Source organism: Dipodomys merriami, unplaced genomic scaffold, assembly GCF_024711535.1.
Source record: "Dipodomys merriami isolate MVZ:Mamm:240054 unplaced genomic scaffold, mDipMer1.0.p SCAF_12, whole genome shotgun sequence".
Taxonomy (NCBI): Eukaryota; Metazoa; Chordata; class Mammalia; order Rodentia; family Heteromyidae; genus Dipodomys; species Dipodomys merriami.
The window spans coordinates 27,881,794-27,908,508 of record NW_027202493.1 but is presented as its reverse complement, the minus strand read 5'-3'; the positions used below and the strand labels follow the sequence as shown (position 1 = coordinate 27,908,508).

The following is a 26,715-nucleotide window of genomic DNA, read 5'->3' as shown; positions in this document are numbered from 1 at the left end:
AGTTTTAGGAAGTCCAAAACTTCCACAATAGTCATATTCAAACTTCTGCCTTAGAAACTTCGTATAATGAATAAACTTTAAAAGTGTCTGTGTAATCACTCAAATGTGTTGGTCCCCCCATTATACATCATTTTGGTAATCAGAAATCCTTCCAACTAGTGCTTTTCTCTCTTTGAAATGTCACCATTTTTTCTAAAATGAAACATGAAGTTCAAGCTATCCTGAGGAAGATTGTTGACTGCCCTTCTATGAAACAATTCAACTTCCTACGGAGTTTCAAAGACATTACCAAGGTGAAATTATTTTCATACCTGGAATCCTAGAAAATGTGTTTCTGTAACTGCTTTGCCCTTTTCTATCTAAGTTGATGTTATCCTTACCCCTTTTCTTGTAAGAAATTTTGAATTCCTTACGTACAGGGCTAATCTCTTTCACATTAGCACTCAACCTCAGAAGCAAGTTCTAACATGAAATGTGCTCAGGAATTAATCAAAACCATTTATAATCAAGCTGTCACATAAATGTCTACTGAGACAAACTTCCACATTTAAGATAGACAGTAATTCTGGTTGGCATTTAGAATATGGATCTGGGTATTCTAGTTGAGAGTTAATATGTGAATGGGATTCAGGGTTTCTCAGCTTTGTTAATCTAAATTAGAATATTTTTCAAAGGCAAGTTATTTTCCCTAAAGGATTTTGAAGCATGTTTTATCTACATGCACACTCTGTGTGTGTATATACAGGATACACACACACACACACACACACACACACACACACACACACACACACACACACACACACACACACACAGACCTACCTCTATTTCCCAATAGTTTCACAAATGAAGTCAGCAGAACAACAGCTGTTAATATTCAGCAAATTATCAGAAAACTCCAGTTTCTTAAAGGCTAGACAAGTTTGAATCTGATAAACTATTCAAGCCCAAGAGATTAATAATGGCAAAGAAATAAGACACTGTTGTTTAAGCACTAGTTCAAACTAGGTGCTAGTCAGTAATAATGAGATAAGAAATGCCAAGAAGTTCAAACCATGGTCTACATTAGACAAATAATGTCAAAATGTTTATTTTACTGGGTATCAATATCAAAAAATTACCTGTGATTGAGGTTTTTGTTGACATTGGCAGCTGATGAAAATTGCCTGCTTATAGTCTGATGTTTTATTTGGCTGCTGAATGGACCCTTGTAATGTTAGGAATATATAATATACTATATTATAACCATTTTCAGCCCACTAAGACTTTAAATGACATAGATTTGAATCAAGTGCTTCTTGAGATTTCTCCTTGTGCTACTACATAGGCAGTGATAGATATACATGTAACTGAGAAATTAACTCCTCCTTTATGAATGTGATTGTGACATTTAGAGCATGCCAAACTATTATAAGGAAGCTCACTATATGTTTAGCTCTAACTTTTAGTTAATGATACAATCTGCTTCTAGCCGGTATGTCAAACTCAGGATGGAGTATTGTTTGGCTTAGATTTCATCTACCTTTGATTATTTCATCCTAGCGTTGTCTATCTGTTGCTGTCATTTCAGAGTTATCAAGTTCAGAGTTTCCTTGCTTCAGATCCTGCCTCAATACAATCAAGCTGAGTTTGGAATGTGTACAGAGTAGACAATATGATATAATGACATAATTTAAGCATTTCTGTTTTTAAAACTCCAGGTTCATTCTTTGACACAAGAACTTTTCTTTGTAGCATGTGAAAGTGGATAAAGTTTCTGTGCTTTCCCCTAGTTTTTTCCTTCCTACTCTGTGCCTTGATAGCTATCAGATGAGCATCCAGATTGATATGCCTTCAGAGTTACCCAGCTATTCATTTTAGCAATTGGATATACAAACTGGCAATCTTTAAAAATGACAGGTTGACCTGTAAATAGATTTCATAGACAATAATTCCAGTTGTATGCTTGTACTTTTGGTCTTCAATCTGAAGTGATTTAATTCCCTGGCTGAAATGCAAGCTGAAAGCTAGTGAGATTTCTGTTCTTCAGCTTTTATTTCTTAATGGAAACTTCTCACTAAACCCTTCCCTCATTTCAGTCTCAATCAAGTCAGATAAGAGTTGTTCCTCTGTCTGTACTAGAAATTCTCATTTTAAAGAATAATTACTTTCATGGATCTTCTGACTAAAACAAATTTAGCCTAGAAATCTAATTTTTAAGATCAAAATCTAATAATTATTTTCTAAGACTTGATACCTTTTTGTCTTTCAATTTGTCCCAAACATACAAAAAGTGTACCCTGTACTTGTGTACTTTTTTAATTCCTTGCATTAATAATCAGACAAGACTTATGGAGAAGGACATCTTTTAAAATAGTTGGCAAATGAAACAGTAATGCCAAAGGAAACAAATACACAAAAGCACTGATGTTTTAAACTAACCCCAAATTGCCATGTATGAATTTTTAGAGTTCTGTTGTGAACCTTTACAGTTCATTTGTCTGATGGTATATTACAGAACATATCTAACTGACTAAATTAGCTTCTTCAAAAAAATACCATAAAGCAGCATTGGCATTACTGACTGGCTAACAGGATATTTGCTTTTTAGACCCCATCCATGTAGTGCGAGGTAATCTCCTTCATTTAAAAGTCTTCATTTAACCATAATTGAAGTGTCCCTTTTATTATGCAAGGGATTAGCTTAACAGACAGTTTTTTGAATTTCACACAATGTATACTTTTGGAGGGATAATTCTCTGCTTTAGTAGCTAGTCCAGTGCATTGTGGGACATTTAGCAGCATAGCTGCCTTCTATCCATTAGATATCATTTCACATCATTTTTTCTTCCAGGTGTGACCAAGGGTCAGATGAGGAGAAAAACTGATCCCAATCTGAAAGTTTGCATCCTAATTCTGAGGAATGCTTTCAAAACAAAGAACAAAAAACAAAACAAAACAAAACAAATTGAGTCATGTGACTCTCCTGCATAGAATGCTTTATTCATACCCCATTACTTTCAAAATAATATCAACACCTCTTAGCATATCAAATTAATCATATTAATTCTTCATAATTGTCTTGCCTAACTTGAATACACATGCCAGTGGCTGCAATAGATGAAAAATGTTGCTCCAAGACATTAGCAGAAAATAATCTTTTTTTGTATTTCAAAACACAAAGGAAATTAATTTTCCCATTCTCTTCCACAGAGATAACCCCTCAGAGAGAGATTATTTTGGTTCTTTTGCATGTAATTATTATTTAGTTTTTATTTGTCCCCAAATTTAGATTCATACTAGGAAGTTACTGTTCTTTACTTGGTAATTTGTTTAAACATATCAGAAATATATCAGCCTCATAAGAATTTGGGAACACAAAACTAGAATGAAAACAAGTATCAGTCATAGATTTCACAGCACTTTGGAAAGGCTGAGAGTCATAGTTTCTTGTACTAAGAATGTCTGGCTGCTTCTTTTCCCATTTTAGTTTTGACTTTGCAGGTTGACACCTGTCACCTGGCACATTCCAACCTTGATGAATGTAACAACGCACAAGGTATTTGTCATTGTTTGGAATATATTCTGACACTCAGAATATATTCCAAACAATGAAAGTGTCCAATTAGTTTCTGTTACTGTGCATTTGAATATCATTCTGGTGATCTAATGTTAAGTTCCCCTTAATGGTTAGAATCTGGAAACTAGTTAATATCACCAAAAACGCCCCCATCTGATGTTCACTGATGATAGTTTTCTCCATTCATAGCTCAAAGTAAGACAGCTTAGAAGGAGCATAGATGTTATCTCTGTAGTTGTTAAATATATCAGGTTTTATATATATATATATATATATATATATATATATATATATATATGCAGAAATTAAAGAAATTCCTCCTGTGGTATTTAAAAAAAAATCATTCCAGCTAAAGAAAAAAAAATCTCACATCCACAAAGTTTCACAATCCAAAATATGTCAAAACAAAATATGCTGAAGGAAGTTTTAAAATTGTCCTTAATTCCCATCTCAGGCTGACTAAAAGTTCTGTTTTTCCCCTTCTCTAAATCACTGTTTGTAAGTTGTTACTAAAGATAGTTGGTTGTGAGCCAGTGTAACATAATTAACGTTGCTGAAAATATTTGGCTAAGAGTACAACTAGCTTGGTTAAATCCCAAGTCTGTGTCTTTGAGCGAGTGGTTTTCCTTAGTTCCTTCCTCAGTGTGTGCCTCGGTTCCTTCATTTGTAAAATGAGACTGACATTAATGAGTATAATCTCAGAGGATTACTGTGAAGTATGAAAACAGAGTATTTGCAGAACACTTTAAGCTTTGCCTTGGCACATGGAAGCACAAAGAATCTGGGGTAATTATTAGAGGAATTAGAAATTTTGTACAGAATGTTATGAACTTGACATCACACAGGAAATTCTACCCACATACCATCAACAACTATCCCAAATGAAGAATAAACAAAGATGAATCCAAACCATATCTTCACTTCCTCTCATAAACTAAATGGAATTTTGGGTTTACCTTAGTAGATAGAGTAAATCCAGATTTCAGATCAATAAGCAAATGAATTGTAAATAAGTACTGCAAGTTCATGAATTTGTTTGTTTTTTTTTTCATTTGTTTTTTCCAATTGTCAAATGTCTAATAGAAAATCCTAGGGGCTTTGAAAATATAAAGATGAGCTTGACATTTACATTCCTGTTATGCTCTGAAGCAGTATGAAAGCAAGTAACTCCCGCATACGTTGCTTTGATGTGTTCTCAGAAGGACCAACTACATAATACACAATATCAATTCTGTCTGTATCTAGAAAATTTCTGAAAATCTTAAAAGTTGGAAAAATTTTAGTATTTATAGGAAAGTATCTTAACTGATTTTGGGTTGATATAATAATTAACTTTAGGCTGGTAACTTCATATTTTGTTTCTATCAAAGGGCCACACCTCATTCTGTGCTGGAACATGGCAGATATTATCACATGGCAGGGTGGCAAATGGTCATGTGGAAAAGTGGCAGTTGTGTGCTAAGAGGCATTCCAAGGAGATTCCAGGTTCATTCCAGTTCTCTGTCAACTGCTACATCATGAGAATAGCGACACAGTTCTATAGACACATCTTTTAGAAGAGAACTGAGACCTCAAGCTATTGACCATGCAAGTGAACATCTCAGAAGTATCTTTCTAACCACAGTCAACTCTTTAGATAGCTGCTTCTAGCCAAACATCTACTCTGTAACCTTTTGACAAATTATACACCTAGACAATTGCCAAATACTGATCAACAAATTATGAAAGTTTATAGAAAATGAGGTAATTTGATAAACAATAAAATAATGCAAAAGTAAGGATAAAAAAGCTATCTAGAACTTTCCTCTATCACAGGGAAATGATTATAACTGAATTAGAGTTTATGGACAATTCTTTCCTATTTAACAGCATGACTTTGAAAAGTAAGCAAAAATTGAACAAAGGAGTAAAGTACAAGTTTTTGTGAACTTGATCTGGCTAACTTTGGTCACTACTTGTTCTCCACCAAGAATTAAGTAATTAATGATTAAGACTCTAGTGTGTATGCTCACACACATATTCTTGTGACTTACCCATATACACACATACACATATTTTGGCTTAACTACAGAATAGTGCTATGATTTATAAAATCAGTTACCAATTGGCATTGTTTTAATGTGTGCTATTTTTCAAATCAAACTGTATGGAGTCACTTATCATCATAAACTTATATGTATATGTGTCTTTTCTTAGGATTACAAGTAAACTTGGAAAGCTATGTACTGCATTGCCCTCAAATTTACATACAGCCTTACTTTTTACAAAGCTAGCAGGACATGCTACAACAAAAAGATGGATGTCTGGTCCTGCTCAGAGTTCCTTTAGCTATTTTTAAATGAGGAGGTATTTAATAGAGATGCTAATGTATATTTTGCATAGAAAACCATTTTATCTAATACATTAAACCTAAAGGAGAAAAAGTAAGCAAATTTAGTCTATAAAACCTTAACGCAGCCTCTTTGTTATTTACCTTTGAATAGGGTGTATGATTACAGAAGCTCTGTGACAATAACCATTCTAGATCTAAGAAAGTCAGATCAGAAAACCTGCGAGGTCTGAGGAGCTTGAACACAAAGGTAAAGCATTAAAGCAAAGGACTGAGGTTTGGAAGCTCTCGAGTTCCTCTGCCTTTAGAGCTGAGCTTGGTTTATCTGACTCCACTCCAGTCAGCACTGGCTCCACCCAAAGGACCATGGCGCCTTAGCTACTGCGCATGCGCTAATTGGGAAACTAGGGCCCTTCGATCAGAGAGCGGAAAGCCAAACCTGGGCGGGGCTGTGGGAGGGACCATGGAAGTTAGGGGCGGGGCCAGAGAGAGTTTTGGGCGGTGCGGGGCGGGACTGGGCGGGGCCGGAGAGGGACTAGGAGGAGCCTTAGCGCGCGGGAGATTTGAACTTCCCCTCCGTGCGGGCGGGAAAGTTGAGTTGCATAGCAGTTTTCCTGCCTGGTCTGCAACTAGTGGGACGTAGGGCGGACTTCTGAGAGATGGTGGAAGGACCGGGTTGTACCGCGAATGGGGAGGAGATTCGGGCGCGAGTTGTCCCGGGCCAGGCGGTAACCGGCGTGCGGGGAAGTGCTCTGCTGAGCCTGCCAGGGTTGCCCCGCGCAGACTCAGGGGCTGATGCCTCCTTCCAGGTGAGTTGCTCCACCTGGCCTGGAGCCTGCGGGGCGAAACGATTACACATACTCAGGTTCCCTGGATCCATCGTGCCATGTATTTGCTTTGGTGCTGGCTTCCTAGGGCTTCTCATTGTCTAAACTTTATGGTGGGAAGGCGTAGGTCCTAGTCAGAAGATGGGCTGGCCATGCCCGGGCAGATCTCAAGATGGGCTGGCCATGCCCGGGCAGATCTCAAGATGGGCTGGCCATGCCCGGGAAGATCCCAAGATGAGAATTGGCTGAATGTGTTTTATCACAAGTCACCTTACTCACCGTCTTAATTAGACAGCAAACGCTGTTATTTTCTCCCCTGTTAACATGATCAGATCTCTGCAACCTCTGACTACTTTCGTCACAGGTTTAAGATAGTAAGCTTTGAACATTACATTCTAGCTTCTTGCTTGCCTAGAGTTCTGCGGTTGATTAACTATATGACAAGTAATAGGTAGTTTAAAAACTGCACGTAGAAAGTTTAGCACTAACTTCCCTCTGAACTTAATATTGCCATCTAATGAAGGGTCAGAGAAACTCAGTTCTAGTTGCCTTTTAAGTGCTTGTATTTCTTTTTTAAAGTAAATTTGTAGCACAGCTTCTTGCCACTCAGGCCTTTCTTGCAAATGGTGTTGGTATTCATTTAGCAAGAACTTGGAAACTTGCACTAAAAATAGTCTGATTAAGCCATCATGCGTTTACAGGCCTTTAGGTGGTCAGATGATTGTATTTCAGGGATGCATTCAATATTGTGCTATACTTCAATTTCTCCTGCAAAGCTCCTCGTTGCTTTTAGTCCTGGGAAGACAAGGTATCATACAATTAGCATCTGCTTTCAACTTGAAACAAATGAGCTTTGATGCTGAGAAAATGTATTTTCAAAATGGGAAAAAATTAACTTTCGTGTCTTCTTCCAGTTGTCCTTTTATTTTATATTTTTTGTGACATCTTCATATATACATTTTGCGTTTTTGTTATAATTATTGCATTTATCAAAATGGTTGCAGGGTAGGGTTGAGGTATACCTGAATGGTTTCTTAAGAATTTACTGCTTATGAAAATCACTCAACAAAGTACTGAATACTATCAAGGCACCTGGGTAGTAAAAACAGGTATTTCTCCTTGTGGAATTCAGTACTTCAAGAATGTGAAATACCGAAGGAAAGCACAGTGGGAAGAGTAAAGGGAAAAAGAGGAGGAAAGGTGATTGTGGATACAAGATGTAAAGAGCAGACCACAGAGAACTCCTGACAGCAGATTAAGACCTTTGCATTTATTCTTGCAGCTTTAGAGTCTTGAGGTGTGATCAGATTCGTTCACACTTTGCAAAGATCCCTTTACTTTGAAAAGGAAGATTGGAGGAAAGCCAGAGGTAGATATTGCTCTTTCAGGAGACAACTGCCATGATTGATGTGAGGAGCTGGCACTCAGGTGCTGCTAGTGAAGATGAAGACAGGGAAGAGAAATCATATTTCAGAAGTGAATGTTACAGGGCTTACCAATGGCTTTTTTGGACTATCCTTGTAGATCTCATAATTTGTGTTCTTCAAAAATAATATTATGTTAGGCTTTATACGTGTGTGGGTAGAAAGACAAGTAAGATAAGGTCCCTGCTTTAAGAATCCACGCTATTGTTTTTAAGTGATCAATTTGTTGGTATTTAGATAAACATAGTATGAAGATTTCCTTTGTGTGAGCATGCGTGCTAGTATTGGGGCTTGAACTCAGGCCTGAGGCTTGGCTTTTTCTGCTCATGCCTAAGCTCTTCTGCTTGAATCATGCTTCTACTTCTAGCTTTTTGCTGGTTAATTGAAGATTAAAGTCTCTGACATTGGTCTTCCTTGACCAGTTTCAAACCTCTATTATCAGTTCTAGCCTTGGGTATGGAAGATTAAAGGTGCGAGTGGCTGGCACTTGGTTTGAGCATTTTATTTTTTTGTTTGCTGTGATTATGTCTGGTGGCAGAGCATGAAATGATTTTTGTCTCATTTAGTCATGAGAAAGAGTAGTTATATATAATAAAGAATTAACTTAGTTGGTGCTACAGAAAAGGAATGTGCATAGCTCACGATCACATGATTGATAAAGGGTTAAGCTAGGATTTGATTTTCTGTGTCACACTTCAAGGCTATTCTTCTCCAAGCTACATGCTAGTGAACCATGACTTATGCTATAGCTCTTTTCGTAATACAAGAGAGTTGCTAGCACATTATATAGGAACACCATATTGCACTATATGTGCTCTATATGTGATAATTAGGTAGAAAAATACAACCTTAGATTTGACTATGTCTGCCTAGAAAGAAACAGAACCTGATTACCTAATATAAATGTTCCCTTGAAGGGTGGGTTATGGTTACACATCCCTTGGTGACAATACTCAATGAACCCTATTTCACCAATTAATAGCCCTGCTTTTCAGACGATTATGTTTGACACCGTAATAGAATGATTAACTAAAAACTAGAATGGGGCCAGGTGTTGGTGGCTCACCCCTGTAATCCTAGCTACTCAGGAGGCTGAGATCTGAGGATCGCAGTTCAAAGCCAGCCTGGGCAGGAAAGTCCGTGAAACTCTTATCTCCAATAAACTACCAGAAAACTAGAAGTGGTGCTGTAGCTCAAGTGGTAGAGCGCTTGCCTTGAGCTGAAAAGGTGAGGGACAGCACTCAGGCCCAGAGTTCAAGGCCCACGACCGACCAAAAAAAAGCAACAACAACAACAAAAAACTAGAATGGGTCTTTGTTATTAGGATGATGAATGTTGGTCTATGGACACTTTTTTTTTTTTTTTTTGCAGCTTGTTGGTACTTTGTGATGGCCTCGCTTTCTGGGCCTTTAAACTAATAATAATTATTGTAACCCTTATAAATAGTAAGAGTCTTTTGCATTTGAGAGGGATGTTGGATCCATAGTAAATTCCATTAACACATGGTAGGTTTCACCAGCTTCTTCCAAATCAATATTGTAACATATGATCTCATATCCCAGAATTACATTTACTTAAATGTTTCTATCACTGTATTAAAATGATTTGTTTTGTCAAGGCAGCATGTAAAAAAAATACTCTAACAGTATAGTACGTTACATGTAGTGCAGTAAACGTGAAAAAAATACTTAAATGAGGTTGAAATAAATATTGAGTACTTAAAATTAAAAAAAAAAGATTTAATCCTGAAATTATCATTGTTGCATAAACCAACAAGGACCCTTACCTCAGTAGCTACTGTTGGTCAAGTAGAATTCCTTTGTGTTCAGGTCAGTTTCAAGTTCATAGGAAACACACCTTAATGCCTCCCACCCTGTGTGTCAACTGATCCTCATTTTGAAGAAGAGAACCTAGCCACAGAAGCTCTTAGCGTCTGTCAGTCATGTACGCAGCATATTATTTCTCTAAGTGTTGATCTACTGTCTTTGTCAGCATAAAATTATACAATTGTGTAAGCTCCTTGCATAAAATTCTGCTGGAGCTTGTGGAACCTTATGGTAAGAAACAGTATCAGAATGTAAATGAACATGTCTGGCTAATGAGCTTTGAAGAGTCAGTCCTCCAATTTTAATTGTTGGGTGGATACAATATTTTAGTGAAATCAGTGTGTAATCTGCATATGTTTTCAATCTCCTTTCATAAACAGGATATGAAACTGTTTATAAGCATTCATCTCATTTTGTACATGATCTCCTGGTTGTTCTTATGACTCCTTCAGATTGGATGCATGTATTTGATATGATAGCTACTTTTAGTCTCTTTATGTATGCTAGTGTCACAAACGTACATTGCATGTAATAAAAGTACATTGGATGGAGAAAAGCAAAGTTTTGAATAAAGCATTATGATTAAGGATTTAAAATTTCGTTTGGAATCCTCCATCATAAGTATATGTATATTTGGTTAGGCATGCCATTTAGAAATGCCTACTGCATAGAAATAATGAAGCCACATACTTTGAGTTTTTCTTTTATTTCCCTCTTACTCAGTATTCTAATATTGCCATTATTTTGAAGAAAGTGCTAATGTACAAAGATTTTATTTTCCAGAGAAGTTTTCTAAGTATTATGTAGAACATGCATGATATACTTCTTCTAAGGATATTGATAGTGATTTGTTTTTAGTGATTCACAGTCATTGCATTATCAACATCCAGCATTGTATGGAATCAAGAAACAAAAGATATCAACCAAGGAAAGCATTACAGTATTGGCACCTATCAAGAAACTCAGAGAAGTGATTTTTCATTTATTTATGTCATATTCATTCATTTATAAAAAAAATAGAGTCATCTTGATTTAGAATTCCCACTCCTTTGTTACTCCTCCTCTGGAGATGCTTATACTCACATCATAGTTTATTTGATTAAGAAGACATATAAAACCCTTAGCTTGTGTGTAGCAGAATAAACATCCTTGTGATTGCTACTTTTTCTTTCTAGATCAGAGCTTTCTCACCAGACCCATTTATCTCAGGAGCATTTGATTCCCTCATGAAGGGAAAAGCACAAAGTATTTAGTCTCTGGATAAGCATTTAAACTTTCTGCTCTTACAACTTTGTAGCATGTATTTTCATATATAGATCTATAGACCTTTATTATAGAGCTTAGAGACCGTTATTTTGATAGTCTTGATTGGTAGAGTTCAAATTTGAAAGTTTCACTTGATTGATGACTTCTAATTTGAGTTTCCTCTTTCTAAGAGTGGGGAAAGAGCAAGAGAGCAAGAGAGGAAAAAGGAGGAGAAAATATGAAAGTAAATATGGTATTTTCTTCTTTCTGTGGCAGAAACTGTAACAGCTCTAAAGTCGAAACATTTATCTATGGAAAAAGTCTTATTCTGCCCTGAAAAGTTCATCTTCCTAGTTCACCCGTGGATAGGCAGGATAAATGATAATAAGTGCGATAAATCATGTGCTGTCTCTAAAAATATATGTTGTTTTGAAGATTTCATGTTATTAAGCCACTTGAAAGTGGAAGGTGAACCCTACTCAATCATACTTAAAATTGTGGTGAAGATTTTCATCTCTATTTCAGAGGAAGGAAAAAGGTTGAAATGCTCAAATGATACAGTTACAGAATTATTAGGGTCAACATGAGAAAGTCAAGTATACATTGGGCAACTGTGTATAGTTATAGCAAAGATAATAGGCTTGTGGAAATTAATATTTGAATCTGTCTAAGCAACAAAGGACTCATGGGAAGAGGTGATAACCCTAGATTCTGCAGCAGGATGAGTGAATGTCTTAGGTTTATTCCAAAAGCCTTGCCCAGTGTGTATGCAGAAAATAAATAGAACAAACCATTACTGGTATACCAGAATTACTTTTAAAAATGAATTTTTTTAATACCGAAAAGTATATGCAGGGACTTTTGGTAGTCATCAGTTGAAATGTTCATTTTGTTCAAAGTATTTGTGAGGAGCTTATTATTTTAGAAAAGTTAATGCCCTAAAAATCAGTTGACTTGGATGAAGCCCTTATATTATGGACAACCAAATGCTCTGTATGTATAATTTCCATACAAACAAAAATGGAGTATTAAGATAAATGTTTTTAAAGCTAGTATTTAAATGGTAAGCCTGTCAAAAATGACAATATCAACAATAGCTAGTCTCTGAGACTGGAATACATTGACATTTCTAAACCTTCCTATATATGTGTTTTGGTAGAAATGGGAATTTTGTCCACTTGTGTTTAAATGTACCCCGTTGGAGATAATTAGAAAATAAGAGAGAGGGAATGTTAGAGATTATTATACAAGGTAGAGCAGAATTTTTGGCCAAGAAATCTTGAAAAAGGTAAAGCAAGATGGCCATGGTAGGTGCATGCTGTGAATCTATGCTATAAAGCCATACTTGGTATCAGAAATAAGGGAAGAGAGATTTGTTCAAACTTACAAGTATTTACTCAACACTTGTGTAAAATCTTGAGGATACTGGCTAAACAGGAGTTACTGCCCCCAAAGAACTTATGCAGGTAGACAAATGCAAATCACAGACAAATAATTCAGTGTAGTCAGGGTTTAGAAAACACTACACTCAGTGTGTTGAGCAGAAAGCTTCAAAGTTGTTTAGCTCTGCAGTTGAAGCGGCATTAAAACGAGGGAGAATTATAGAGTATGTATGTGTACAATGGGATTTATTTACAAGAGCATGTTGTCTCCTTTGTCTGGTTTATAAGTGGCCCACTTAACCATAAAGGTTTGAAGGACCATCCTCTTTTTTTTTTTTAAGTTATTGTCAGATTTTTCCATTTTTCCAGCTTTCTACAATTTCTAAGAGCTGACAATAGACTGAAAGTGTAGATAGTTCCTTCAGAGTAACTATACTTTAAGAGATTATTCCTGAAAGGGAAAAAAAAAATGTTGAAATTTACCTGGCAGTGTTGGTCATATAGAGGATGACATATGGAGTTTTGCTTTTTTATACTGTGTACATGGAATCAACTTTCCCATCAGGCCACTTAATTTTGCACAGTGTTATGAGTTGATCCTCACAGACCCATTTAGCACATAGTTAGAAATTCCTGGGGAAAATCTAGTATTAAAAACCTGGATAAGCTTGGTCTGGATCTTTTCCTAGTAGACATTATTAGTTGATCTGGGCTTTTAATATTAGGGCAAAAAAGGTTTTTGTTTTTGTTTTTTTCTCTTCCTATTTCCCTCAATCTACTACTTCTGAACTGTTCATTATCTAGTGGTTTAAGATTAAGTGATACCAAAAACATAACATGAATTTTACCTGGGATTTAGTTCTCAAATTACTACCAAAATGGATACTGTTTTGCCAAGTTAAAGTTTAGTGTTTTGATAAAGGAGCATTTGATTGTTGTTGCTGATTAGAAAATATTCCCAAGTAAATGGCTAGAATTTCAGAACCCATTGGATAAAACTGAAAGTCAAAAAAGGAAGTAAACCTAACTAGAACTACTTTCATGTGATTTAAAGCCGTGAACTAAAGTACTTGGTATTATCCAGTGAAATGTCCATGATTTTTAAAATAGATAGGCCTTACTTAGTAGAACTCTCTACGATGGAACCAGTAACATGATTAATGTGAGGCCATATGATGAGACTGGAGTAATATTATTTATATGCTGTATATAACTTGATAGGATCCAGAGTACTTGGATCTGTATTTCTTTCTTTTGATGAACTTGTTTCCTACTTTATTCAAGAAAATTGAATCGAGTACAAGAAAATTTTTACCAAAACTACTCATGCTCATCGGTAACATGTACTCTGCATTCGTTCCTGGGACTGTAAATGGACTACCCATGTTTCTATCAAGACCCACAATTACATGTGTTCTTTAACTATTCCTTCTTGTCTATTAAAAGCATTTCTGTACTTCTCTCTGCCCTGTATGATTAATGTTGTCTTCTCTACTGAATCGTTCCTGTCAACATAGGACCATGCCTCTCCGGTTACCCCTTTCCTCCATTTCTTTCTTCCATGCAGCATTGTGTGTTCACACTGCCCCTTTGCTAATGATTCCTCTTCTCTATCTCTCTAGCCCACTCCAACCAGGCTTTTGCCCTTAGACGCTTGTCACTAATTACTACTTCATTGCTGGATTGGGTATTTAAGCCTGTCTTCATCTTACTTGATGTGTCAACAGTCTTGGCATGCCCTCTTCCTCAAAACACATTTGTCATTTGCTTCTAGGAAGTTACAATGGCTTGGTTTTGCTGCTGCCTTGCTAGCTGACATCACAGTCACCCTTTCAGGCTCTTCCATGAATCCCTGCAACTATGTTGTCTCAGACCTCAGTTCTTGTGTCCCTTCTCTTTATCTGCATGTACCCCATTGCTTATCTTATCTGACATCACAGCTTTACACACAATTTCTCTGCTGCTTATTGGATAATTTGGCATCTTCAGTGTAGATATCTCTCCAAAACATTCAACTCTGATTGTTTGCTTACTTGATGTTTTTGAATGGACCTTTCATCCTTGCAAGTCTAAAGACAAACTTGTTTATCTCTTAACAATGTGCTTTACTTTTTTGTTTCAGTGTTTTCTATGTAGAGTTCTTAGCACAACCCTTAATTGAGCAGTGTTTATATGAGACAATAGGGACTTTTTATTATTTATTTATTTTTACTCATTTCAAAAGAAAGGATGAAGCAGTCAGATTCAGGGCCTTAGATTGTCTTAGCATGTAGCAATTGATGGAAAAATTATTAACAAATCAGACAGATTATTAATTCACTTTGTTATCGTGGAGGTGATATATGGAGGGACTACAATTACACAAGGCAGCAGCATCTTCTGCTCCTTCATTATCTCCAAGTCTCTTTCTCCTGTCTCTATCCACAAGTTGTATAGTTCACTTTCATCAATCCAGTGAACTCCACTGCTGCACTTTTTCCCTCAAATTCTGGACTCTTCCCCCCAACCCACCCAAAGATGTTCACTTGAATATACCATACGTAAAGTAAAGAAGAGAGCCTCATCAAAAACTAAAAACTAAAAAGGAAAGAAAGAAAAGAAGAGCTCTCTTGTTTCTATACCTTGGAGTTCATCTCAGTATATAAATATATATATATATATAATTTTATATAAATTTGAAAAGGCACTTAGGCATTGTGCCTTTGTGTTTCTCGTCAAAAAATACACTCTTTTGGTATCACTCTGTGCATCTAAAATCCTGTATAATTATCATATTTCAGTGTATTTTAGATCTAACTTCCTTATATCAGAGTGAACATGTGCCATTTGTCTTTCTGAGATTGGCTTGCTCCACTTAACATGATTTACTTTTCTAATTCCATCCATTTCCCTGCAAATGACATTATTTTATTCTTTCTAATGACTATGTAACATCCTATCATGTATAGGTACCACATTTTTTGGATCCTTTCATCCATTATGGAACATCTGGGCTGTTTCCGTATTGTGATTATTGTGAATAGTACAGCAATAGTACATAGATGTGCAGGTGTCTTTGTCATATCCTGGCTCATGATGTTTAGGGTAGATGCCCAGGAGTGGTATGACTGGGTTGTAGGGAAGGTCTCTGTTTAGTTTTTTGAGGAACCTCCAGACAGCTGCCCAGAATGGTTATATTAGTTTACATTCCCACCAACAGTACAGTAGGTTCCCTTTTTCCTACATCCCCACCAACATTTGATGTTCAGATTCACAATTTTGGCCATTCTTACTGAGATGGAATGTCAGAGTTGTTTTGGTTTGCATTTCCTTTTTGGCCAGGGATGATGATCATTTCCTCATGTGTTTATTTGCATTCATACCTCTTCTTCTGAGAAGTCTCTGCTTAGCTCCTTTGCCTAATTAGTGATTGGTTTATTAGGTTTGGGAGGGGTTAGTTTCTTGAGCTCCTTGTATATATTGGATATTAGGCCTTTGTCTGATATACTGCTGGTAAAGATTGCCTCCAAGTTTGTTGGCTCTCTTTCTAGTTTAGTAACTGTCCTCAGCTGTGCAGAAACTTTTTATTTTGATGTAGTTCCACTTTTCAAGTCTCTCTCTGCTTTCTGTTATGCTCTTGGGACTCCATTCAAGAAGTTTCTATCTATACCTATATGTTCTAATGTTTCTCCTATTCTCTCTTCTAGTAATTTCAAAGTTTGGGGTCTGATGTTGAGGTCTTTATCTAACTAGAATTGATGTTAGTGCACGGTGACAAACAGTGATCTACTTTTAGTTTTCTGCATATGCTCAGGTTTCCCAACATCAATTATTGAAGAGGCTATTTTTTGCTTGTTTGTTTTTTTGTTTTTTCCACTGTATGTCTTTGGCTTTCTTCAGATAGATCTTGAGTTGGGATTTGACTTATAAAAAATTAGAGGTGAGAGATTAAATCATAGGGATGTCATTAGTAGCTAATTAATTTCTAAACAGGAAAATTTGTGGTGTGTGTGTGTGTGTGTGTGTGTGTGTGTGTGTGTGTGTGTGTGTGTGTGTGTGTGTGTGTGTGTGTGTGTGTGTGTGTGTGTGTGTTTCAAATGGGGTAATTTATCACCCAGCCTCTACATGGTTTATAATATAAAGGAGAGAGTGAGTATAAGGGACTGTTGCCATTGGACTGGTAGAACAAGCTCTGAGCCATTAAACTTGAAAAGGAAATGAAAGTTCAAAACAATAGTAAGTCTGAGAGCCAAAAAACATTAAACCTTGTCTATATGGAGGCAAAAGTTATTCATAATAGATCCAGATCTGCTTTGTATATCTCAGTATCCTAACTCTGTCCCAACTGGTGTATAAGCACTTTTTACATTCCTACTTTGGAACCTGCTATTGTAATGTGTACTTGGCTTGAAGTGTGGCTAAGTGCCTGACCATCCCTTCTAAGGTAGCAAAGCAGCCAAACTCTTGCTGCCTAAGTTTCATTTATAATAAGGTTGATATGAAAGTATGTTTTGTTTTCACACCGAATTCTTAAGCCTGTTTTACAGGGATGTGATAATTGTTGATAGGCCTTTGAGTTTTTCCAAGAGAGAGAATTTAGTGGCTGAAGTTCTAAGGACATAGTGACATATGTACCTATTATTTCGGATAGTATAATCTCCCACAAGTTCTTGTGATTTCTGTAGTGCTGGAAAGATATTATTTTTGATTACTCTTCTGTATGTTGTATTCATCATTCTAAGCCTGTGATTCATGTTCTGAACTTCCTTTGCACAGGAAGAATGTGAAGTCATTTAAAAGTACCTGGATTTTAGGCATTGGCTATAGCCATTACAAACTTGAATGGTTGCTGTTGAAGAATATCTGTTCTCAGTTCGTTTTTTAAATCACCTTAGTATCTCTTTGAATTAAAAACTTTTTTTTAACAAAGATCAGTTTAAAAAAGGAAAGGTTGGGGTGAACATTCCTTATGCATTTAGAATGCACATGTTTGTAAATCATTGAAAAAATATTGCATTTGAAATTGAAGAAAAACTGTCTGTCTTCTAGGTTTTGTATGTAAAGCTGCTTAATAATTACCTCCTCAACAAATACCTACCTCCTTCTACCACGAAATTTTCATGTGGAATCTTTTGAGAATCCTTAGGTACATTTCAGATTTTAAAACGAGGAGGAGGAGAAGGAGGAGGAGGAAACAAGTGAGTGCCAGCTGGGTGCAGGTGGCTCACACCTGTAATCCTAGCTACCGAGGAGGCTGAGATCATAGGATTGAGGTTCAAGGCAGCTTGGGCAGGAAAGTCTTTGAGACTCATATCTCCAATTAACCCCCAGGAAGCCAGAAGTGGAGCTGTGGCTCATGTGGTAGAATACTAGCCTTGAAAAAAAAGCTTAAGGACAATGCCCAATTCCTGAATGCAAGCCCTAGGACCCCCCCCCCCACACACACACACATGACAAGAAAAGAGAAAGAAATCAGAGGCAAATGAGGTTATTACCTTTGATTAAGAATTCATATGTGGATATATGGGCCTATTTCATCTTCTATAATAGATTTATGTGTATTAAATTTATACTTAATTTTGAATGTAAATTAAATAACATTAAAAAAGCATAATTAGTAAAAAATGACACCAGTGTATATAATGCCCAATTGAAGAATAAGAAAACTGTGAATTATCTAAACCAAATCCCATCCCTTTCCTTCTCTCACAGAAGAACCTGCATTTTATATATTTTTTATGTTTATAATTTCCTTGATTTTCTTTGTTGTTTTTGTTTTGTTTTGTTTGGTTTGGTTTTGGCCAGTCGTGGGGCTTGAACTCGGCCTGGGCGTTGTCCCTGTGTTCTTCAGCTCAAGGCAAACACTCTACCGCTTGAGCCACATGACTGCTTCCAGTTTTCTAGTGGGTTATTGGAGATAAGAGTCTCATGGAGTTTCCTGCCCAGGCTGGCTTTGAATCATGATCCTCAGATCTCAGCCTCCTAAGTAGCTAGGATTACAGGTGTGAGCCACTGGCGCCCAGCTTGATTTTCTTAAAGTATTCAACAATATAATTCTAACAACATATCCTTTGTTTTACCAGGCTAATAAGGAAAAAATGACTTTATGTATTTTTTATTTAGAACATTGTGGTTGGAGTAGGGCAGATCCAATCAGATTCCTTTCCTCAGGCAGTCCCAAGCTTTGTCTGTCCTGTGTCTGATCATAGGACCACGCAAACTAAAGTGCTTTCATTCTTGAGTGCCAGTTTGGTACAAGTTGACTTCATGATCTTCCTTGATGCTTCTCAAGGTTCTCACCTACATTTACTTTGTTTTCAAACTTTCATTCCTTTCTTGTTTCAAAGTGCATCTATGCACTGAAAGCTCTTCCCCCCAGATCTCCTCATTTTGCCCATCATTTTCTGTGTTTTTTTTTTTTTTATCTGAATACTCTTTTAGGGAGCTTGACTACACTTCTAAAACAGAAACCTCTGTATTCTGATTTTAGTTCTATAGGAATCACATTGTTTTTCTGTTTGCTTTCCCTATGCACAGAACTGTATGGTCCTGGGGAAGAATGCAGATTGCCAATTACTTTTTTTTTCTCACGTTACAATTTTTGGCCATTTTCTTTTTCAAATAACTGCATAATAATTTGCCAAAATATCTGCAAACAGCTGATTTTCATTACTTGACTTGTTGGAGATTATTCTTCTCATTGGAACGCACCTGGATTTAAAATAATATAAATATGTTTAAGAATTAAATTATAATTTGTTTAGAGTTTGTGTGAATGTATGTTTATGTGTGTTGTATTTTCTTCCAGGCTGCTGCACTGAATAATAATGATTCCAGCTGGAATTTCTTGAGACTGTTTCATGGATATGTTTACAGTGGCGTGGAAACTTTGGGGAAAGAGCTTTTTATGTATTTTGGCCCAAAAGCTTTACGGTAAGATAAACCTATGTACTACATCGTATCTCTCCAGGTTTAAAGATGCTTTAAAAAAGCTTTTCTTATAGTTTACTGGGTATCACATTTAATCATGTAGAATGCTTTATTGAAGAGAGCTCTAACATAAGAGTTTGAAGTTCTATCATGGAAAGCAATGTCAGAAGAAAAATAAATTGTGATGTCATCAATTACTTCTCTTTAGAAAATAGTCTAGGAAGGCTTCCCAGAATGCTTTAGAACAGTGCATCTCTATTTGGCATTCTCCAAGCTTTTTTTTTTAATTGTGAAAATACCATACAGAGGGGTTACAATTACATGGGCAAGATAATGAGTACATTTCTTATCAAGCATTGTTGCCTCTTCCTTTGTTTCCCCTTCCCATGCCTTCCCATCCCCCCACCCCCTACATCCTCCCATCCCCCCTCCCCCCCCACTCTAAACCTCCTGTTGTCAGCCAATGTTCATTGCATTCAGTGACATTAATTATCTTCTACCTATGACAATCCATAATGGCTGGTTTAACAGATCACTGGATTTTTACCTTTTCCTGACTTCTTTCATTCCCTGAAATCTTGAACAGAATTTAGATACTTGAAGAACTCAAAAACTTCCCTCAGAAGTAAGGGAATGCTTCACTGTTTTAGAGTTCTTATGGAAATTTGTGTGTAATGTGTTGGCAAAGAAAGATTCCTTCAATTGAGTTAAGGATAAGAAACATCAACGTTCATGTAACTGGTCATCTGTTTAATTTGTACAAAAAAAAACAAACAAAAAAGAAATGAAAGTGGTCTGTCAGTTAACGTATCTATCAAATCTTATGTGTGATTTCAACCTGAATTTTTTTGCAACTATGAGTAGGTTCTCCTCCTTTGACTCTTACTTAGTATTTCTTTAAAATATGGAGCATTTATCACCTTAAAGAAAAGACACGGACTTTTGAGTAAAGGTGGATGATACAAAGAGAGGACTTGACTCTGATTATTATATATTGCGTCTCATCTATCACATATTTAGATTACTTCTGGTTTATGTAATGGCTGTTTCTTTGAGGAGTTCTCTCTTCACTGTTAGCAGCTTCTGTCCTTGGACAACATTGTCACTTCATGGATTTTTTCTAGCCTGGAATAGATAACATCAGCATATGCTTGCTGGTTCATGCCGTGACGATATATTGCAGGTTGCATTTCTGTTGTAATTGATTGATGTGATTGAAAACTCTTAGCTGTACCTCTGGACAGAGTAGTACACAATGGAATCCATGCACAAGAGTTGCAAGCATCGCTATGTTATTGATTCTCTGGTGTTCAGGGCAGATTTATTTCTATAGGATGAGAGGGAGGTTTTTATCAAGTGTTTCCCAGCAGACTGATAAGGAAGGAATCATTTCTCAGTGCAGGGCTGTCAGTAAGTGTTCCGTGAAGTTCTAACAAGGGCAATCACTTCTTCAAACTGCATGTTCTAGGACCATCCCTGGAGAGTATCTAACTTAGTAAATGGTTGGGGGGAAAATTGCACTAGCTTGCTTGCCTTCAATTTCCTGCAGACTTAACAAGTATTAAATATATCCATTCAAGGTGGGGGAGGAGGCAACCAGCTATTGGAATTTGTACTTAACAACCTAAGATTTGCTGAATTTCCTTTCACAATTTTAACATTTTTCTGTTTAGTTCAGTTTTGTTTTGTTTGTTTAAATGTGCTTCCAACCTGTGCTTCATGGGGAATGGATGATTCAATCCAAGGACTGTGATCTCTATGTGTCCACCTGAGAGAGGAGTCTTCTTCATTGACTTCTGCTGTTTTCTACACAGGACTGATCTACATTTTAGACTCAGATAACAAGGAAATGCTTAACAGTGTATAGTTTGCCTTCATATCCAGCTGTTTGTGACTCAAATAGATAAAGACTTTCAGTTGTAATGGTTGTGTATAACAAATCTTCAGGGATTTGTTTGTTTATGAAGTAGAGTACACACTCTACACTATGCACACTAGTCAACTATAAGGTAATTTGCCATGAAAAAAGCTGTATTTTCAGAAAATCCAAACTGAAGAGTGATTTAGATTTTATTTCTGATAGTAAATTTCTTTCTGGTAGGAAAGGATGTGTCCAAGTCCTCTTAATGGTACCATAGAATACTAAAAATTAGTTTTGATATTAATTTACTTTAAATTCCTAGTGATTACTACCCATACTTCACATTTTACAGTAGCTTAAAGAAAGCAAAAATGATCTTTTCGTATATATACTGACTACAGAAAACTGAAAAATAATGAAAAAGTATAAGATAACACATTCATCATCACGCCACTAAGTACATTTACTGTGGTTTCATACCTTGCCAGAACAGAATATACATATATTGATATGTATATTCACCCAGACACCCTCCCCCAGCAAGTTTTCATGTTCAGTAAAAATCAACACAGCTGTAACATTTTGGACTAATATTTAAAATATACATGTATGTTAGTGAATATCGTTTCCTAAAACACTTTGCTATTTCCAATTTGTGCTTTCATGACTTGTAATCAACCTATTTACTCAGAGATCAGAAACTTTGATATTTGTTTCATATAATCAGTTTTGTAGTTTCTTGGAGTTTAACTTCTAAGATGATATCCAAGAGATAATGTAACTGTTCCTCTAGTTTGTTAGGATGTCTTCATGGAATTTATTATAATTACTTATAAAGGCTTTAGCAGTTTATCCTTTTGTAATCTGTCTCATGTATATTGGAAGGAGCTGAAGCATGCTACACTATGGAGAAATAAATGTCTTCTATTCAACATCCTCATTTGGATTTTGGCAACAGTATTACTCCTTGGACCTAGTCACCTAGCCACAACAACCACATACTAACATCTTCAGGGTTCCTTTGAATACATAAAATTGGTACATTTATGTTAAAAACTGCTAGTTTTCTTATTGGATTATGTGCATTCATATATACATATATATATATATGTGTGTGTGTGTGTGTGTACATATATATATATATATATATATATTCTCAGTGTCTTTTACCAAATCTATGGTTTGGTTTGATTTTTGTTGTCGTGGGGCTTGAACACCGGGCCTGGACTTTGTCCCTGAGCCAATACCGCCTCTCTCCCTCCCACTTTGAGCCACAGCACTACTTCCAGTTTGCTGGAGGTTAATTGGAGATAAAAGCCTCACATATTTTCCTGCCCAGGCTAGATTTGAACTAGCGTTGAACCGTATTCTTCAGAATTCATCCTCCGAGTAGCTAGGATTATAGATGTGAGTCACCAGCATTGGGCTGGATCCATGTTTTGAAAGTTTTACCAACCTGTTGTTTGTCTGTTCATTTTCTTGAACATGTCTTTTGAAATCAATGGCTTGTGATACTGTGAATTCTCATTTAGCAAATTTTTCTTTCCTGGTTCATACTTTTGAGTGAACAGTTTACACAACATTGACCTAATGCAAATTTTCTTTCGTATTTTCTTTGGGAGATTTTGTTGTGTTAGCTCTTGGTTTGTATTTTGATCCATTTTTATTCATTTGTGCATATAAGATAAGGCAAATACTTAAGCTTTGTTTTCTTAAATTCCTTTTTCGGAGCCTGGGTGTATCTAATTATTGAAGCACCTTTGTTGTAGAGCTAGCTTTCTTCACTGAACTTTTTTGCAACATAGTTGTAGATTAATTAACTATATATGAATCTGTTTCTGACATCACTATGATTTTTGTTATTTGTTTTGGTGGTACTAGGATTTGAAATCAGGACTTCACTTGGCATGATACTGCTGTGCCATGCCTTGTCTGTCATTATTTTTAGGATAAAGTTGCACTTCTCACACCAGAGTTGTAGTCTTCCTGCTTTGTAAAAAAGATTTATTTATTTATTCGTTTATTATTTATTTTTATTGTCAATGTGGTGTACGGAGAGGTTACAGTTACATAAGTAAGGCAATAAGTACATTTCTTGTCAAACTTGTTATCCCTTCGCTCATTTTTTTCTCCTACTTTCTCTTTCCTATCCCCCCAAGTTGTACACATCATTTCCAACATATTGTTTTGTGAATGCTGTTGCGCTGGTCCCCCCTTGCCCTTTGTCCCCCCACACTCTGTTTATTGCAGCATTGTTCACACTATCAAGCTGTGAAAATCAGCCTGGGTGTCCAACATCTGATGAATGAATAAAGAAAACATTATAAAGAATATACATATATGTATATATATACATACATATGTACGTACATACACCATGGAGTATTATTTACCCATGAAGAAAAGAGAATTGGAAATCACCATGCTGAGTGAAATTAAACCATATTCCATAGCTGGATGCTGGTGGCTCATGCTATAATCCTAACTACCAAGGAGGCTGAGATCTAGGATTGTGGTTCAAAGCCAGCCTGGGCAGGAAAGTCCATAAGACTCTTATTTATTTATTTATTTATTTTTTGGTTTGGTTAATTTATTCTTTTTTTTATCGTGAAAATACTTTACAGAGGGGTTACAATTACATGAGTAAGGAAATGAGTACATCTCTTATCAAACATTGTTGCCTCCTCCTTTGTTTCCCCTTACCATTCCTTCCTACCCCCCAACCCTGGGCACCAAAATTGTAAAGTTCGGTTTTTGACATAACATCTTGTCTTGTACATCTCATTGTTGCAATGGGTCCACCTGTATCCCTGTTTAAACAATTTGTTTTTTCCCTTCCCCTCTACAAATTATACGAACATCAAATACAGTGAAAACAGGGGTTATACCGTGGAGGAGGGACATACAAAGCAACAAAAAATCATTTTATAAACATGTTAGAAACAATAGCAAGAAAGAAAAACCATTTGAGTCCTTATCTTGGGGTTCATTTCGCCTAACATCAACTTATCGGACTTTTTCTGCTTGTCTCAGACATATACTAGTTATTGCAAATAAGGGAAACCGTGGGACCTATGTTTCTTTGGGCCTGGCTTACATCACTTTAATATAATTTTTTCCAAGTCTTTCCATTTCCTAACAAATAGGGCAATGTCATTCTTTCTAATGGAGGCACAGAATTCCATTGTGTATATATATCACATTTTCTTGATCTATTCATCTACTGTGGGGCATCTGGGTTGGTTCCATATCTTAGCTATGGTGAATAATGCTGCAATAAACATAGTTGTGCTGGTAGCTTTAGTACTTTGGGGCATTTACCCGAATGATCACAAACAAGACCATACTTTGTCTCCCCATTCTATTGTTCCCCTTTCCTTTCCTAATTCAGATAAGGAAATGGAAAGATTTGGAAAAAATCATATTAAGTGGAATAAACCATACCCAAAGAAACATAGGTCCCATGGTTTCCCTTATTTGTATATGTTTAGGATAATCTTAGCAGATGAGCAGAATAGCTCAATAGCTATGTACACATGACTATATAAGATGATGCTAAGTGAAATGAACTCCAAGACATGGACACAAGAGGTTTTTTTTTAATTGCTGTTTTTAATATACTATGTGATTTCTTGTTTCTTTTGTATGTTCCTCCTATGGTATATCCCATATTCACTGTATTTGCTTTTGGCATTGTGTATACGTTTATCCTCTTGCTTTTGTAGTCTTCCCATCCTTCCTTGATGGAATCACAAGCAAGCACCACCATGTCTACCTTCTCTTTTCTTTGTAGAGATGGAGTCTTATATGCTTTTCTACTTAGCCTGGTTACAACCATGATCCTCTAATGTCATTCTCCTACATAGCATGGGATGATAGGAGTGCCCCATTGTATCCGGCTCTGGGTTGAATTATATGTATTACAGTACACACTCCAGGATGCTGCTAAGGTCCAGTGGCAACCAGCTGGATGATGAGTACCTAGCACAGAACTCATGGCGCCCCTCCAGTAACATCCACTCTCTCCATAGCATTAACCTTTAGTGCTGCCTCCACAGCACTGCTAATGTCTGGAGTCCATCTTTTAGACAAAAACAACTGTCCTGTCCACCCATCTTACTCCTTTATTCTATCTGACTGCCACAAATACAGGAGTCTTTTGTTTGTTTTTTTGTTGTTATTTTTTTGCCAAGCATCTTACCACTTCAGCTCACAGCACCACTTCTGGCTTTTTGAGTAGTTTATTGGAGATAAGAGTCTCACAGAGTTTACTGCCTGGGCTGGCTTCCAACCGTGAACCACAGATCTCAGCCTCCTGACTAGCTAGGATTACAGGCATGAGCCATTGGTGCCCAGCTTGGAGTTTACAAGGTTAGACAACATCAGCAGTGACATCATTAGTGACATTATTCCAAGGAATAGCTGAGTTAGCAGGTGCTCGGGAAACAGGGTCTCTTCTTGATAACACTGGATTGCCGTAGTTATCAATACAGCCTAGAGGACCTCTCCAGCTAATCCTAATCGAAATATGCCAATCTTAGCCCACTTTCATTGTCCCTTTGCCCTAGCAAGAATCTTGGGGATAGAAAAGTGCATTTTAGAGACATAGCACTTGATACTGACACTTTTGCCCAGTGATAATATAGATGGTGCATTACCCCGCCACCCAAGCAAATTACCAGTGTTTCCCTTCTATCTTATTCTGATTAACTTGTCTAATATATCTTAAGAAGAAAAGAGAGCAGAATGGAACCAACTTTTTAAAGAAGTAATAGCCAAGATTTGCATAGAAAAAGTCAAATGGTCTTGTAACTAGAATTCCAGAAGAAAAAACATAGTAGGATCTGGGAATGGTGGTCTTTTCTAACTTAATCATTCTGACCACTGAACTGGCCCTAAACTCAATTAAGTGGGAGATTTTGTGTAAGTAGATGTTTTCTCCCATAGAACTAACTAGGTCGTGGTCAACATGATCTCAATGAATAAATAGGTCAGCTTCATTTCATTGAAACTAACCTTTTTTGTGCCAATTCTCCATCATATCTCTTGGGCATTCATTCAGTTAGCTAGAGATTGGTGAGTCCTCTCCTACTTTCTCTCATAAAATTGCTTATGTAGAAATGTTTTTTTGTATCTGTTCTAAATGGTTCTTTCAGCATGTAGCACTTAATGTGAGATTTCATATGTCTGTTTTAAGATTATATGACAGTCTTAAAAGTGGTTCAATCAGACACTAGTATCTCATGCCTGTAATCCCAGCAATTCAGGAGGGTGATATCTGAAGATCATGGTTTGAAGCCAGCCTGGGAAGGAAAGTCCATGAGATTCTTATCTCTAAGAAGTTATCCCTCTC

The 26,715-nt window shown here is 36.5% G+C and overlaps 1 protein-coding gene across 1 annotated transcript in view; it reads left to right on the top strand.

Annotated features, from left to right (window-relative positions):
• The first annotated feature begins 6,547 nt into the window (after positions 1 to 6,547).
• Positions 6,548 to 26,715, top strand: part of Neil3 (nei like DNA glycosylase 3) — a 41,906-nt gene continuing 21,738 nt past the window's right edge. Inside the window, exons 1-2 of the mRNA XM_070015985.1 lie at positions 6,548 to 6,697; positions 19,380 to 19,504. Of these exons, the coding sequence (XP_069872086.1) occupies positions 6,548 to 6,697; positions 19,380 to 19,504 (275 nt within the window). The remainder of the gene's footprint in view (positions 6,698 to 19,379; positions 19,505 to 26,715) is intronic.